This window comes from Parasteatoda tepidariorum, chromosome 2 (assembly GCF_982258835.1).
Source record: "Parasteatoda tepidariorum strain Cologne lab strain chromosome 2, Ptep-v5.0, whole genome shotgun sequence".
NCBI classification, from domain to species: domain Eukaryota; kingdom Metazoa; phylum Arthropoda; class Arachnida; order Araneae; family Theridiidae; genus Parasteatoda; species Parasteatoda tepidariorum.
Genome location: NC_141756.1, coordinates 65418655 through 65436502, shown reverse-complemented (window position 1 = coordinate 65436502; position 17848 = coordinate 65418655). Strand labels below are relative to the sequence as shown.

Below are 17848 nucleotides of genomic sequence, written 5' to 3'. Positions count from 1 at the left end.
AACAGAACACAGTGACATCAGCTTGCTTGTGACAAAAACTGATGCTTCACCAGCAGAAAGAAAAAACAAGACAGAAAAATAACATTTTCTTTAAAAAATTGGGAAAAACATATGACAATGTTTGATTGGTCCCCGTATTCAGAAAAATTCGAGATTTTTTTATTACATTTCTTAAAGTGGGATATGAAGCCTAAAATCTGGAATATCTCAAAAAATATAGCAACAATGCATTTGTAAGAGCAAGAATCCTTCTCACTGAATATAGTTTAGTTTACATGCATGAGAAACTGCAAGCAATTCATCCAACTCGTAAAATGATCGGTGCTGTTCTGTTCTAAACAACCTGTTTGAATAAATTGTGAAAACTTCGATCAGAACATTGTGAAAAACATGTTTTTGACACGGTAAAGACAACTATCATTTTTGAAAAAAAGAAAAACAAGCACTTTTTACAGACACCCAATAGAAAAACATCTTTTAGGGTTTTTAAAGAATGAAAATCAAAAGTAGGTACTTTTTAAAAATGCTATTCACCCTGCAAAAGAATATCTAGAGATACTTTGCTTCGGCTCTAATGTCCATGGCATTCCTTCATTTTTAAAATTTATGAAATTTTTTTGTTGTTTTTAATTGAAAGTTTTGTCCTGTTGAACTCTTTAAAAAAATTTATTTAGGCACCTTTAAATATGTTCAAGCGAAATTCATAGAAAACTCCATCATACATACTAAAAATATTTTATTAGCATTAAATATAATGAAATATTACAAATAATAAATACTACAGAGAAGGAACAATAACTCTGCTCATGATATGATGTAAGATAAAATCAGCTCAAATGAAATGGAAGCACAAATGGTATTTACAGAGTAACAATATCTGCAACACAATCAGGGTACATTTTCATACACACTCAACAATATAGTTATTGAAAACATCCAAATAAATAATTACAAATAACACGTCTGAAAGGCTATAGCATTTGAGCAGTACAGTTGTTTAAGACACTAATTATTATTTTGGTCAAGAGTTAATTAACAGATTTAGCGAGTGTATTTTATTTATTACTAAAAAAGTTAATACAGGCACAAATTGTAGTTTCTAACCTTTTTAGTGATTGGAACAGAAAAATATATATATATTGCTACACATTTGATAAGGCATATATTTTGGCACTTAGTGACAATTCAATGATGTCTTTTTTAGAGTTTTAAGAAAACTGTGTAAACTTTCTAGAACATTATAAACATCTACTTATCGATTGTAAAGCAAACTAGAGCCCAATTGAGAAAAGCCAAGGAGAGTGAGTGTTAGAGCATATCTACAATAATAAATAGACGATCCAAGTTCATGAAAAACTGTCCCCACTTTCACTCAAAGAATTCGATAGATCATTCATTTTAATACTTGCTCCTTTCATTAAATTTGAGAGATCTGAATCAATAGAATTGCTTTCATCGTAATCATTTTCACTTTCAGAGAAGGTTATATACTTGACAGGATACAACTCATCTTCACCTAGGAGTGTAAAAAAAATCAAAATTAGTCACAAAATATTTTTGTGATATCTTTTATGTTTTGGACTACATATTTCTCAAAAATATTCAACTGGGTATGTATTGGACTAAAAAGGTCTTTTTTCTCCATTAGCAACATAAAAAATGTGTAGGGAATTCAGATTATTTCATGATACCAAGGATCCATCGAGTTTCAACTTCTATTGTTTGTATATCTGTTAGTGTTTTGTTTCTCAACCATCTGGATAAGAGATGGAGATTTCTTCAGGGCGAAAAAGTTTTTTATATTTGTATTTTTTATTTTCACTAGGCAAAGATTAACTAATAGATATATTATTGCAATAAATAATTATAAATATAAATTAAAAGTTTATACAAAGGACATAGTTTTATAGATAATTATAATTAATTTATAGATGAAGCGTAGTTATTAGAAAATTGTTAATTTCAAGAACAATAAATTATTCAATTTGAATGTCATCAGCTACTTACATTAATGCCAATATAAAGATTCATTATTTTCAAAGTTTGCATGTTTTATCTAAGTTTTGTTTGAAAAAATGCATTATTCCCAAATAATTCAAGTTCTCCTCTGGAGGCTCCTTTTATAAGTTTTGAAGAAGAAAAAAAAACAGACTGTAATATTTACACTGTTTTAAACTATTTCTTAAAATGGAAAATTGTATTTGTCAAAGAAAAAAATTTAACAATATAATAAAGTGTAATAAGTTTATTTAAAAAAAGATTAAATTTATTATAAATTTTTTCCAACATACCAAAGTATTATAAAATACTTTATGATGTATAGCTATCACAAAGCAAATCAACAATTTTAAAAAATTTTAAATTTTTATTTAGATGAGAAAAAACACAGAATTTAATTTATTTTTTGTAAACTTTAGATTCAAAACAAACCTTCTATTAATGAGTTTTATTAACTCTTTTCCAAAGGCTATTTTTAAAATTAAATAATAAGAAAGAGAAAACATACAATTTAATGTTATTTAAGAAATGTAAATTTACTCACTAGCAGTAACAACTTCAGAAAATTTGTAATCTGCAATTAATATGGGTTGATTAATCCAAGGGTGATTCTCAAGTACAGACAAAGTGCACCTTTTCTTTGGATCAGGTTCCAACAAGTGTTTTATCAAACCAGATAAACCTAATAATGAAAATACATTATTTACAAAAACCATTAATTTCATTTTAGGCATAATAAACAAACTCAGCATCTAGATGGAAGATACGCAATAACTACATGTTCTGCTTTCCAATATCAAAGAAATCTTGATAATATAACAGGGTTGCTACAGAAAAAATGGGCCCTAATACTAAACCCTGGATGGTGGTTCAAACACAGGATATTATAGTATTGCGTTATATATGGAACAACAACACCCATGCCTCCTGTGAGTTCTTAAAAATAAATTTAATTAAGTTAATTTATTAAGCCTCTGTGATAGAGGATCAAAGAAATTTGCATTAAAAAACATTAATGAATTGAAAGAAGTTATGAAACACTATTCCAATACACTTCTTAAACAAGAATAAACAATCAGAAATCCACCCACAATTCTATCAGTTATGGAGGAATCTAGCAACCAAATACCCCTTTCCAATTAAAAGTTTAATGGCATGCTACGGTTCAGTGAAATTTGGCACCATGCCAAATGGGCGAAAACGAAACTTTTGCGTAGAAAATGCATTCTACGGGAAATATTGGTGCTAAAATGGTATACTTGTTTCTCAAACTTGAGTACATGATTTTAAGGTACTAAGGCACCTTTCAAGCGGAAAAAAAACTTTAAAAACCTTGTAAAGCTTAACTTTCAAAATCTAACTTTTTTAAGCCTAATTTTATTCTACCATCATAGAATAAAATGTAACTCAAGATAAAAATATTCATTACTTTCAGAGATTTCACGGTCAACAGTGTATTCTCCTTTTAAAATTTCATCCGCACCAACAAATGGATTTTGTCCAAGAACTAAGGTAAAAAGTGTGACACCCAGTGAAAACATTTCTAACTCAGGACCACGATACCTGGAACAAATAAAAGTATTATTATAATACAACATAAGTTTTATGTAAAACTATAAACACAATGTAATAAAATAAAGTTTTAAAATTCTGTGGGTTTCAAATAGACTAAAACAGAGAAAATAAATTTCATTTTTGTTAGTATTGAGAAAAAAATATGCAAACACGAAGAGGCATCACTTTTGAAAGACATAGGAAGGGATTTTCAGTTGTGATAGGATTTTCTAACAAAAGTGATACATCCTACGTTTTTAGTTTTAGGTGCAACAAAAATAAATTTATTTTCCTCGCTAAAAACTAATTAAAAACAAGGTATTTGGTTTTTCCTTTCTTTTTTAATTTGATGATTTTCTTCTTTATGGTTTTGTGTTTATTGAACTATTATGTCAAAACGTATTTGAAATTTAAACTGATAATAAATTTAATTTGACAATTAATAAGTTCTCCTTTTATGTGTCAGATAATGCCTAAAATTTTTGTCTTCAGACATTCTAATTAATTGGAAAGTAGTTAGAATTTTGACAGATGATGAATTCTATTAGGGCCAGTAAATAATGATAAATGCTGCACATAACTGTCAGGAGATTATTGAAGCTTGAATTGCCATTAGACACAGAGCTCTTGTAAAGATTTGAGTTCTCTAGCAAATAGGGAAGTGGTCAAAATTTTCAGACTCTAAACACAAGGGCACAGAAGAGAGTTTATACACATGTTGTAAAAAATTTGTTTCAAAAAGAGAAGGTATTTAAATTCTAATTTTATGATAGTGCAAAATTATTTAACTGCAAAGAGGAAATGGAGATAAAAGAATGACTTACTTTTCTCCTTTCAAGACCTCAGGACTACAATATTCAGTTGTACCACAAAATACACTGAATAGATCATCTCCCATAAATGCTGCTGAACCAAAGTCAATAAGTTTGACATTGAATTTTTCATCAATAATTGCATTTTCATCCTTTATATCTCTATGCAAAATGTTTAGATCATGTAAGTAGCTGACAGCAGACACCATCTAGATCAGATATAAATATTAATTATTCATTTAAGATGAAACAACATTTTAAAGTCTACAGAATTTTCTTACAAAATTTTTTTATAATTAAAATTATAAATGATTTAAATGTTGGATGGGCGCATATCCTCTTAGTGTTCAAAAAATGCTCTTTGACTTGTCTACGGTATAAAATAAATTTTAAAAACTTATTTTTGCCTTTTCAGCTTTTATGTTCAGAGAAGTTTTTATGCGATATGATTCATCATAAGAAACAGTTTTAATGCCTAATAATAGACTGAGAATCCAGGATAAGTGTCCAGGTCCAGAAAGGCAAATTTAAGATATTTTGCAACTTGATCAGTGGCTAGTTGTAGCATTTTCCACAGAGGCCACTTTTTTCCAAAATATGAAACATTTAAAGATTACATACATTATAAAAAAAAACTGTTTATATTTATAATGTATGGCAATTTTTAAAATGTGGTAAATATTACATGGTTAATTTCTAAAAGGAAGGAAAAATTATAAGAAACAAGTGTGGAATAAAGTAAATTTCAGAATGTTATAAAACATTCATAATAATTCCATATTTATTAATTAATAATAATAATAAATGGATAACTTTTTCCACAGCAAATGTGGCGACTGGTAGACAAATGTTTTAGTTGTCCTTTATTGTCTTTTAGTTGCCCTATGGCTGGTGGTGACTATTTATTTTAACCTATAGACATCAGAATAGGCAGAGTAGTCATCCTGAACTATCTTCATGAATTGGCTTCTTACTGAATTAAATTGACTTTCGACTTTCTGAATCAAATTTACTTTCAACTTTCTGAATCAAACCAGATGGGTTTTTGGGAGAGGAAACCTCTACCTTTCTTAAGAGGAATTCAAGATTTTAATTAACAATTTTTAATTATGCATTTTTTTAATCTGGAAGTCACTTTTCTACAAGATCAGTTTTTAAAAAAAACAGCACTCACAGTTTCAAGGGACCACACAAATGTTACATAATACCTTCATCATTTTTAGTGAGATGTAACAGAACTTAGTTTATAATATAAAAATTTAAACAAATAAATAATAACACATAAATAATTAAGAATCATACCTGTCTAAATATGTAACTTGCCAGTGCTTCATCCATTTTTGGATTACGTTCAATAAATTCAAATAAATCCATCCCACTACCATGTTTCTCCATAATCATATGAAAGCACTGGTCATTTTCAAAAACATCAACAACCTATATAATTAGAAATAGAACATATAGAATAAAAGCATTCGTACATTAAAATTAATAGTACAATATTAAAGCTACTTCTCTTAGAAACATTTTTTAAAAAATAAAGCTTGTCTCTATTAAAATAATGTAAGAAAATGCCCTTAAAAAAACCACAATGTTGACTCTCTTAAAACAACTTTAATAGTTAGCAACAGATCATTTTACAAAATAATAGTTAACTTATAACAGGCAATAAGCTAACAAAACAATAAATAAAATATTTTCTAGAATAGGAGTCAGTACCTGATTTATCATAACGCCACCTCACATGCCTTATCCCTTCAACCCTAATCAGAGCCAGATTTAGAGCTGACCACTGAGGTCCTAAATCATGCTTTGTTAGGAACCATAACATGACCAAAATTTCAGTATTTAACTTATACATCAGGCATATTTTGGAGTACAAGGGCACAGTTTGATTAATTTTTTTTTAAAAAATTAGCTCTTCCTCAGTTACCTATGCATGAAAAACATGACTTGTGATGGGCATGATCTTGGGGTATGTGCTGACTGACTTATGATGAAAAGAGGCACAAAATGACGAAAATAGAAAACAAACCTATCACAAGCGCTGAGTTTAAAACGAAATTTTTTATTCCCTTACTGATACAGCAATAGTTTGTTCTGTGAAAAAAAAAAGGGTTTCTGTTTCTCCAAAAAACCCTTTTTTTTATTTGATACAAGATTTGGATTTCTCTTTTTAAATAAATAAAAAAAACGAGTTCTTTTTTCCCTTTCAAGTTTCTTTTCTACTAAAAGTAATTTTTTCAAAAAAATCCCAGAGGTTCTTTTAAATTAGGGATATCAGGACAAAGTGCGAAAAATCAAGGCAATATTAATATGATAATGGATAACCACTGATAATATAAACTATTCTTGATAGTGCATAACACTTTTATTACAAAGGCTTTAAATAGAACATGAGTTGATTTACAGGCTAATTATTCATATATTTTTTATTTAGATGCTTCATTCCATAGCTTATTTAGAGTCAAATTATGCATTTGAAAAAGAAAAAAACACATTTGGCACACTTAAAAGAAGTTATATGGCTAAATTTGAGCAAAAGAGTTATCTACTTTATCTTACAAACTCATTTTTTCCCTTGCAATACTCAAAAATAGTAACAAAGTCATGAAATGTAACATGCATATTTATAGCCTTAAATAATTAAAGTTATAGATAAAGAATATTTATGACACATGTCAATTATTTGTTTGATGCAGTTATTTCATTTTGTTTCTTTATTCAATTTTTTAAAAGATTATAACCCATAAACAGATAAATAGATATTAAAAATAAAACCAATCAGAACAAATATTATTCCCTTTAATTCATTGAGAATTTGGAAATAAGTCATCATTTCACCAGTTATTTTTTCTGCAAAAAAAGTTTCAATCCCTTATTATTCAACAAGAGAGTTAAAAAGAAATTTCTATACAAACTACATCAAATGTGAAATGCTCCATTGATTATTAGATTGATTTTCTCAGATTAAGAAATAAATTCTGGTCTAGAGAGGCAATAGAAAAGATCTTTTGTTGACTGAGATGCACACTCACGTATTTAATAGATGAGGTTATTGTGTTTTGCTAAATCTTCAGTTAGTTCATCAAATTTTTCTTTTTAAGCTATTTGAGATTATTATTTAGATTTAACTATATTTGAATAATAGGCTAATAAAAAATAGTATTTATTCAAACAGAGCCAAAACTATAAAAGTAATGCTACAAAAATAAAATTTATTTAAACAATATAATATTCATAAAAAAGCAATGACAATGTCAAGATAGAAAGATAAATAATTTTAACTTACTTTTACAATATTTGGGTGCTCAATAGTTGTAAGAAGACTTATTTCCAGGGGAACTCTTTTATTCAGTTTATTATCAAAAACCCATGCATCCTTGTACACTTCAGATTTTCTTATGAACTTTGCAATAACCTAAAAATATTTATTAAAAAATAGCTTTATCAAAAGTTTAATACAGCAAAACCTTCAATATCTTAACCTCTTTCATTTCAAAACCTTCATTAAATGCAGCAGTTTTTCTACGATTCCTTTTTTATAATTAGTCTAGCTTCTTCTCTATATTCCCTACCTATTGTACGAGCATACTGTGCACAAAAAAAGGAACAAACTGAATTACTTTTGATCTAATGATCACCCTAATAGTTATAAAAATAATAATCCTAATAGTTCATGGGAGTGACCCCAAATATGCTAACTAATTAGTGCAGCCAATATTATAAGTTACATAATCAGGCACAGAAAAACAAACTTTGAAAGAGTATAACATACTAAAAAATTTAACACAATAAGTTTAATTTAGCAACAATTGTTAAAAATTTAAAAGTCGTAAAAAATTTATTAATTATTTAATTAATTTTATTTATATTAACACAAACATATCATTTACTTATTTCTGAAAATATTTTTAAGGAACTTGAAAATTAAAAAATTTAAAAAAAAATATAAATTAAATATAAAAAAACTACAGTAGGGAACCGATTATCCGGAACGATCGGGACCATCCCTATTCCGGATAACTGATTTTTCCGGTTTTCTGAATCGCTACAAAAAGCCGTTTTTTTATTGTTAAACCCAACTAAAAAAATTTTTTTGGGGGGAAATAATCTTAAAAAGAAGAAAAAACGATGAAGTAATACACTAATGATTATTTCCAAAATGATGGTAATGTTACGGTGGTTTACAGACACAAAACTACTACTATTAATTATAACCAGTGATCGTTTATTTTATGCATATATTGTCGAATTAATTTACATACCTCAACTATTTAAAATACTTAAATTAACAATGCTCTAATCAAATACAAATTTAAAAAACAAATTAAATTAATTAAAAGGCTTTGATTGGTAACAAATAAACTAATTGGCATGGAGAGAACTTACCCATACTGATGTTCATATTGGAAGTTGGTGAACCTCAAAATGACTCGGTTCTACTCTCTCTACTTCTTCTGCTACTGTTTTTGTTGATCTTTTATACTAAACTTTTTGCAAGATAAAACTATTGCTAAATTCTGGAAAGGTCACACAAGAGATCAAACTTGGACTATAGACTTCTGATTAACCCTTTCCGACACGTATTTCTTAACTTTAATCAAGAGAGTTTATTTGTATTTGCTTAAGTTCTATGTACTAATGGAAGTTTCCACAGTATTTTAAATCTAATCAATTATTTTGCAATTTACGATAAATCTATTTTAAATGTTTTATTGTGATTCTGAATTAAGTGACGATAAGCGTCACATTTTCCTCATGAACAGTAAAAAAAAAAGAGAAAAAAAAATAATTCTTGCTACCTGTATAGGCAAGTATCTCTCCAATATACAACTCTATTGTACGAATTATAAACATAAAAGTAGCATGCATTCATAATAAAATTAAAAAATATTTTCTCTAATAACACAAGAAACATAAAAACAAATATTACTTAAACAAAATGTATATAAAAGAAACGTAATCATTGTGTAGATACATATACTTTTGCACAAGTGTGACACGAGGAAAAGAAGAGAAGAAAAATAATCATGATAAGTAAATAAATAATAATTAATTATTGTCAAAATTAACAGAGATATATATTATCGTCCACAACAGGTAATACATGTTGAAATAACAGTAATGCTTAAACAAATAATAATCAAAAATGCACCTATCATTTTTAGTATAAAAAATATATTTGATAAAGCAGGAAAAGATATAAAACTAAAGAAACCTGAACCAGAAGAATCATCACTTATAAAGGATTTAGTGTAAGTGGAATTAAAATTAATAAGATTGATGCTTGGTTCACTTAAACAAAAGGAAATAAGCTTACAATGCTTCATCTCCCTCGCAACGAGGCATAATTTTTCATCATAGCATTTATGTTCAGCTTGAAATTTAATTATAAATTCTTTTGGCTCAGTTTCTAAAATCAATGATTGTGTATACAAAGTAATTTTCTGTAATTCAACAGACACTGTTCCTGATTGACAGCTAGAAAGAGCACTAAATTTCAGTTCACTGAGAATTTGGCAAGAATAACAGCCTTTAGCTGTCACTGGACTTTCAAGAATTTTAGGACAAATTTGAGTCGTTTGAAGAAAACTTACACTGCGCAGAGATGAGTTTTAATTTTAGGTGAAAAAGGTTATTTTTATGAGTGTCCTGAAACCACAAACAGGTCTGATACTCAAGATTTTTTAATGTTATCTCCGCTGTAGTAAAAATAGCACAGTGTTGCTGTCCATTAACTACTTGACAGTTCTGTAGTTCCGAAGAGATGATGGAATGGCTAGTACAGTCACTTGCGACAGTTGCAAAAAGAGATACAAGCAATAGTAAGGGCAATGTGTTCTGTCTGGCTTGTTGCTGTGCATTATTTTCCAAAAAATCGTGTAAGTTAAGCAACTGACGGCGCGTCGTTGTACCAACTATAGCTCCTCCCAGCAAGAAAAATCGAAAAATACTTTTAAGTAATTTAAAAATGATTAATAAAATGTAAAGTGATGCTTTAAGAAATGCTGCTAGTCCTTTAAAAATCAGCCTTAAAAATATCAATAGGAGGAGTAGTAATATGGCAAGAACAACGTAAACTGTGTAAGCTATATGACGAGGCCAACACTTAATGTGGAACAAAAATTCCTTGCAAAAAATGCAATTCGTGGAACGGCAAATGGCTTTTCCTTCTAATACGATCTCTCCATGGACAGCTTTCCCATCGGTTGATATAAAAATTAAGGTTAATTTTTCCTTAAAAGCTATTAGTTCTGTTGGCAAAATTACGTTTAAATCCTTTTCGACATTAAATATAATTTCATTCCCTGAAATTCTTGCGATTAATTTACCCGGTCCAGGTAAAGAGACTACAGGTTCGTTGAAAATTAGAGTGAGATTATGCTGGATGAATTGTGCGCTCTCAAATTCAAGAGGACGTCTCGATTTCCGACCTATAAAAGGTTTTCTAAATAGACATATGTCGAAGGTAATCATTGTCGTGTTTAAAATCCAGCGATTAGATTCGAAACGGAGTAGTTCATATGTGACTTTTCTAACAACACATTTGCATGTCGCATGAGGATGGCATGGGAATAAAGAACAGAATTCAGGAGTTCCTGTGCAGTTCTCCGATGAACACTCACAAGGGGATGCTATGGCATCACCTCTCTCCAAGTCTGTTTCTGAACACAAAAAGGAAGATATATTGCCATTGTTGTTGGTTGGTCTGGACAGAAACTTTGTAGGTGACGTAAGGGTCTCATCCTGCTGAACTATTAAAGTTTGCGAAGATAGAACACAGTTGTTGCATGAGGTCCGAAGGCATGCCGTTGGTGGCAACTCTAAGCTTTCTGCTTCTGTGGAGTTTAAAGCTCTGCAACTCTTGTCCACATTAGGCGTTATTTCGCACATTTTGATTTCATAGGCTTGCACAGAAATAAATGTGACCGCAAGCAGAAAAATGACTGAAATGAAAACAGATATGGGAAGTCTCTCCATTTTCTTAAAAGGGAAATTAAATATAACTATATATGTTGCTTTTAGTAATTTTTAAAGATTAATCTTTTAATTTACTGAAGCGTAAATTATTGCTCGGATTCAATTTATTCAGTATAGCATATTTTTATGCTTATATATACATGATTGTGATATAATTTTTTTTTTTTTAACAAAAAAGTTTTTTTTTTTTTTTTTTAAATTTATTTATTTATGTATTTTTTTTTTTTTTTGTACAAAATTGCGTTGTGTATTTTTTTTTTTTTTTTTTTTTTTCCCACCATATTGTTACGGTGGTTTACAGACACAAAACTACTACTATTAATTATAACCAGTGATCGTTTATTTTATGCATATATTGTCGAATTAATTTACATACCTCAACTATTTAAAATACTTAAATTAACAATGCTCTAATCAAATACAAATTTAAAAAACAAATTAAATTAATTAAAAGGCTTTGATTGGTAACAAATAAACTAATTGGCATGGAGAGAACTTACCCATACTGATGTTCATATTGGAAGTTGGTGAACCTCAAAATGACTCGGTTCTACTCTCTCTACTTCTTCTGCTACTGTTTTTGTTGATCTTTTATACTAAACTTTTTGCAAGATAAAACTATTGCTAAATTCTGGAAAGGTCACACAAGAGATCAAACTTGGACTATAGACTTCTGATTAACCCTTTCCGACACGTATTTCTTAACTTTAATCAAGAGAGTTTATTTGTATTTGCTTAAGTTCTATGTACTAATGGAAGTTTCCACAGTATTTTAAATCTAATCAATTATTTTGCAATTTACGATAAATCTATTTTAAATGTTTTATTGTGATTCTGAATTAAGTGACGATAAGCGTCACAGTAAGGTGAACATCTTTCAAAAAAGAAAGAAAAATCCTAAAATCTTATAAGGAAAAAAAAATTTTGTTTAAAAAATGGCGGGAAAATGTATCGAATTTCGTTCCGGTTTTTTGGTTTTCCGGTTTTCTGATTTCCGGATAACGGGTTCTGTACTGTATAAACGTAACATATATAGGCAACATAAAAATGACCTACCAAAAGCCCATCAATCTTTCTGTAAGCTTTTTTGATACATCCAAAAGCACCTTTTCCTAAATGCTGTACCACTGTATAATGTTCAGAAAAAGGGCCAGCAATGTAATCTTTCTCAAGTAGCATAGAGCTATTGACGGATGATCCACTTTCCTGTGCAATTTGAAACTCATTAGAAAATTATATACGGCTTAAACATTTAGATTCTATTTAATTTATTTAAACAAAGCATTACAAAAAGCTACAAAATATGCAAGACAAGGATGAAAATACTGTGTGAAAACCTTGAAGCAATAATGTGATATGGGTATTCGAAGTTAGTGAATAATTTTAGTGCTATCTCTGCAATCTTAATTTGCTTTAAAACAGTTCATTGCAACAATCGCTGCATCTTTGAAGAAAATTAGGGCAGGCAATAATTTTGTCTATTAAAAATTATAATTAGAAATTTAGTTAATTGCGTTTCCCCTAAAGTTTGCGCTAATTTTGAAGGAAAATTAAAACATATCCCTATTAAAATTTGAAACTTTTTTTCCTGTTAGTCAAGCAGAAAAAAATAAAACTTTTTTTATTATTTTTAGGTGTTGAAAAATAGACAACATAAAAATAATAGATGAAGTTTTTTAATTTTTGGTGATTTATCACTTGTGCTTGGCTAATCAAAAAGTAACTAAACTTTGTAAGAAAAATATTTATTAAAAAATATTAGTGATAAACTGTTCAACTATCATTAGGACAATTTATTCTAAAATCCTCAGTCAAATTTTTTAAAATTATTCAAAATAAATTTTTCCTAATAGTGATCTTACATATTTTTTTCAGCTTTGAAATGTTTTCGGTGATTTAAAAAAATAATTTTCGTTATCGTAGTTAAGTGTTATTACTTTTCAAGATATTTAAGAAAGAATTTTTATTCCTGTCTAAAAGTGAATAACTTTACAGCAGAGAGTTTTTTTTTTCTTCTGCAGAGTGATTTCACACTGTTGAAATTTTGTTTTCTAATCATAGAACTGTAGTTGTAATTTTTTTTCACTCATTATGAGTAAATTCTTTAAAAAATATAAATATATTTGTGAAAGAAAAGGGGGGAAAAATACTCATTCACATTTAAACATAGTTAATTAAACATAACTAAATTATTAGCTAAAACAAGTGTGTACCCACTTTAAGGTATTTCCAAGTGACATTTATAACATACAATCCATAATGAACCAACATAATAGTTTTAGAAAAATAAATTAAGAACTGAACCACTAGCAGTTTGTGTAAAAACTGGAATGCAATTTTTATATAATTACAGTGAAGAAAATCACATTTGGAGAAAAAATTAAAAATAAAACAAGGAAGCTTTATCAGTTTTAACAAGTTGTCAAATTTTGCCATTAAGAAAATACCTATACACAAATTAAAAGTATTTTTTTTTCCGAATTAAAATGCAAAAATTAAAAAAAAAAATTGTAACAGAATCAATTAAGTTTGTGGTTATATTTTTTTAAACAGCTACATAAACAACAAAATTCATACTCAATTGACTTCATGTTTAAGCTCACCAACGTTTTTTATAAATAAATATAAAGAAAATTTATTGGTTCCAACAGGTACTGAGATCAAATAATTCTTCAATGATAGAGAACTCTGAAATTATTGAAATCATAAGAATTTTTTATGAAAGTAATCCTTAATGCTGTAAAGTTATTCACTTTACACTATTTAGTGAAATATTGACTAATTAATATTTCACTAAAATATCTTTTATTATAAGTAAAACGTTTGGTTTAGAAATAATTCAAATTGTTTGTGAACATTTGGAAAAAAGCTGATAATGAACTGAACCTTAACTTAGAATAACATTCAATTGAGTAAATACATACATTCAAGAAAAATAACAAATGTAAGCTAACCTCAGTACCAGATTGTGAAGTTCCTGAGGATTCAAAATGGCTGCTGTTAGTTTTATTAACTGGAGAACCTTCCTTGATTTCTTCAGGATCACGAGACACCCATATACAGTATAAGAATTTCCCAGTGTCCAAAATAACTTTTTTTACACAATATTCAATAGCTAAAAGAACATACAACAATTGAATAATAAGAAAAAGTGAGTAGACACATGAAATGAAGTTAATTAAATGATTAAAAAAAGTGTGTATAAAAAAAATTATGGTAAGTTTTATTAATTAAAAGTAATAAAATAGAGTTAAGCTCTTTATGGTGCCAACTGCAATCGAGATGGTACCAAAATGCAACATTCCCATTCCAGAAGCTGTTTCCCAGTTTTAGCCTTAGAGTTCGCTTCTTTCAGAAATTGTTTAAATATTAGTTTATTTTCTTTACAAAATGGTCAACCACTTTAACGAACCCAATGTAGTACAGGATCTGTTACTTATTTTTGTTTGGTATAAAGCTAACCACAAAATTTTATTCAGCAATATTATTAATATCAGCATATTGAAACAAAATAACATATACCTGTTATGTTCGACTTTTAATAAAAAAATATTTTTGTGATAAGAACTGTAGTATGAGTTTTTTTTTGCAACATAAGGTACATACATATTATTTCGTCCCTCATTTTCACCAACTCCATGCCTAAGTCATTTTGGTGTCTTTCAAACTTATTTTACGAAGTAATTGGTTATAAAATATTTAGAAAATACAAAGATAACTTATTGCAAAAAATGAGATATTTAATTTGAACTATTTCTAAGTTTGTTTTCAGATTTGGCATATACTAACCCAAACTAATTATTTCAAATATTGTGATAAAATTATGTAGTAATCCAATTTGGATTAAATCAAATGAAAAAAATTTTTTTACTAACAATGAAAGTAAGAAAAAACGTTAGTTAAAAATCAGGCTGAAGTTATTTAAATCAGTTAATGAAAAATTATCATTTTTAATCAAATAAGATTATGAAAATAGATTTAAAAAATCATTAAATTAAAAAAAAAGCTTAACTTGTTTCCTTAAACGGATAATGTCATTTAGCAGTTTACAAAGTCTAATTTATTTTCAACAACATAAAACATTACCTAAATCTGTGCCTTCCTTATGCCTGCCAATGCCTATATACACACCATCTGGAATACTTTGGTTAGAGAGATCATGTGAAGATTTAGAGTTTTGACTGTTATGTATTGGAGTCGAAACTTTCATGCTGAATGCTCTAGAATTAACACAATCGGAAGAATGCTTTTCCAAAGCATGTGTATTCTCATATTTGCAGTCACAGGGAAAAGGCGAATGTATTTTTTTATCATCAAAAGAAACATCTTTTCTCAATTCACTTTCTGAACATACATCATCCTCGCTGTCATATGATTCACTCTCACTCTCAGAGTGTCCGCTTTTTGAATCATCAGATTCACTATCAAAACTATCACCTTCTTCCTCTCTATCACTGCAAACAGCCTTTGTCAGCACTATCGAACAGTCCGGACTATCCTTACCATCTGAAAATTCTAAAACATTAGCATTTATATCAGATTCTGCAAAACTATTTGTGCCAGAGTGAATAGTGTCTTGAGATTCGCTGCAAGACATTTGCCTTGAACTATTGCCATGAGATGATGTAGATTGCTCTTCATTTTTAACCATATCACAGTTAGCACTATCCTCAAATGTAGAATGAAGGGAGGATTGTTTGAAGTTTTTATCTGGAGAGTCTTCATTATTTGAAGAATGATCAGTAGATGATAAATTTGATGAACCCACAGGCAGTTTTATATTATCACTGTCTTGGAAGTCTTCAAAGTTTAAGGAATGTCCTGAAGATAAACTGTTTCTTGATAGTGGGCTAAACGCAAGGTCTATATCTTCATCATTAAGAGGTCTCCCTAAAGGATTAATAGGCCTAGTGAAGAAATGAGTAAAAAAAATTATTTTAAACAGCAAAATATAATGATTATAAATTATATTTTTAATAAATTGTATAAAAAATTATTGCTGTAATTAAAATACACAAAAGATAATACTAAAAAATTGTTGAAATATATTAGAACAAAAGAAAAAGTAAGGAACCACCTTTCCAAACTAGTTATAAGAAATAAATTAAAAGTACAATAATATATGTAACATTAACAAAATTCAAATTAGCACAATTTCAAGATGTTTTACATGCTTTATTCTATAAAAAGTAACACTGATGTGTTCTTTTTTTTTTCGTCAATATTTGCTGCAAACAACAAAATGTTATAACTCATGGTAATTAAGAGGAAGCAGACTTATTTTTAACAGATTGTTAAAAAAATTCTTAAAATTATTACAAAATGATTAAAAATAATTAGATTACAGCAATTATAACAGATAATTAAGAAAATAATTTTATTTAAGTTTAAAAATTTTTATAGACGGGGAGATAATTTGTCAGTTAGATATTCAATGAACAATAAATTAGTTTAGATAAGAATACATCAAAGAAAACAGAACTGGGCAGAACAAATCCTTCTTTAAAATTGTTAAAGACTAACTACATACTTAATATATTTTAAAAGTATTTAAAGTATTCAAATGAACATAAAACTAAATGGATATAACTCAAAATTGTTTATTTCTAGCAAATTCTTTTACACATAGCTAATGGAATTATAATTTAAAAGTTTAACCTCTGATCCACTTTCAGTCTCTAATTATTTATTAGTCTATTTTGAAAAATAATAATTTACACTTTGATTATTATTATTATTTATTTTTGTTAAAACCTCCATTATCAATAAAATCAGACTTTAACACGAATTACACCCTAAAAAATATATTTGCATAAATATACTTAATGATTTTTTTTTTAAAAATTGGTATAAATCGATGATTTTCTCAAAAAATATAAATAAATAAAAGTCACAGGTGATTTAAATCCAAAATTACAATTTTAAAAAAAAGTGTTTTAAATCGTTATTTTTAACATGATTTAGATCAGGCCAACCCTATATTGCACGATCACTTTAATTTACTAACCAGCAATTATACTCTTACTTTAATAAACAATTATATCAGTTTTCTGATTAAAAGGTTCTAAATATTTATAATCAATCTCTATAGTGTAAATAATATGTAAACTAGCACTAATAAATCTAGTGTCAACCTGGGAGGATCTGGAACAAATGAGTCAGCAGTGGTGCGTCCGTCAGAATTACAGCATTTAGCATTTGAGTCATCATCATCATCAAAAGGAGGAAGAGCAACAGAATTTGTATCCAGGTATTCAATGTCATCATAGAATGTAGGTATCAACACAGAAATATCCTAAATTAACAAAATGTCAAAAATTTAAGAATTACCTATATGTATAAGCAATAATTTTTTATTGATTTATTATTAAGCATATAAGAGTTGGGTATAACTGCGCTTTTCAACTTTAAATGACAAGTTAGTAGTATTTCATTTATCTAAATATTATTACAAATTTAAAACTTATTGCATCGATCTAAAACTTTTTAACAAATAAAAA

The 17848-nt window shown here is 28.1% G+C and overlaps 1 protein-coding gene across 6 annotated transcripts in view; it reads right to left on the bottom strand.

The window, feature by feature from the left end:
- Nucleotides 1-719: 719 nt before the first annotated feature.
- The window catches only part of Pask (PAS domain containing serine/threonine kinase), a 49919-nt gene continuing 32790 nt past the window's right edge, over nucleotides 720-17848 (bottom strand). For all 6 annotated transcript variants that reach the window (XM_043039605.3, XM_043039604.3, XM_043039610.3 and 3 more), the window contains 10 exons: nucleotides 17483-17643; nucleotides 15435-16255; nucleotides 14303-14463; nucleotides 12405-12554; nucleotides 7657-7785; nucleotides 5667-5801; nucleotides 4377-4573; nucleotides 3428-3561; nucleotides 2543-2680; nucleotides 720-1516 (listed from right to left, as the gene is read on the bottom strand). In XM_043039605.3, coding sequence (XP_042895539.2) covers nucleotides 1347-1516; nucleotides 2543-2680; nucleotides 3428-3561; nucleotides 4377-4573; nucleotides 5667-5801; nucleotides 7657-7785; nucleotides 12405-12554; nucleotides 14303-14463; nucleotides 15435-16255; nucleotides 17483-17643 — 2196 coding nt within the window. In that variant the 3' untranslated portion in view covers nucleotides 720-1346. The remainder of the gene's footprint in view (nucleotides 1517-2542; nucleotides 2681-3427; nucleotides 3562-4376; nucleotides 4574-5666; nucleotides 5802-7656; nucleotides 7786-12404; nucleotides 12555-14302; nucleotides 14464-15434; nucleotides 16256-17482; nucleotides 17644-17848) is intronic.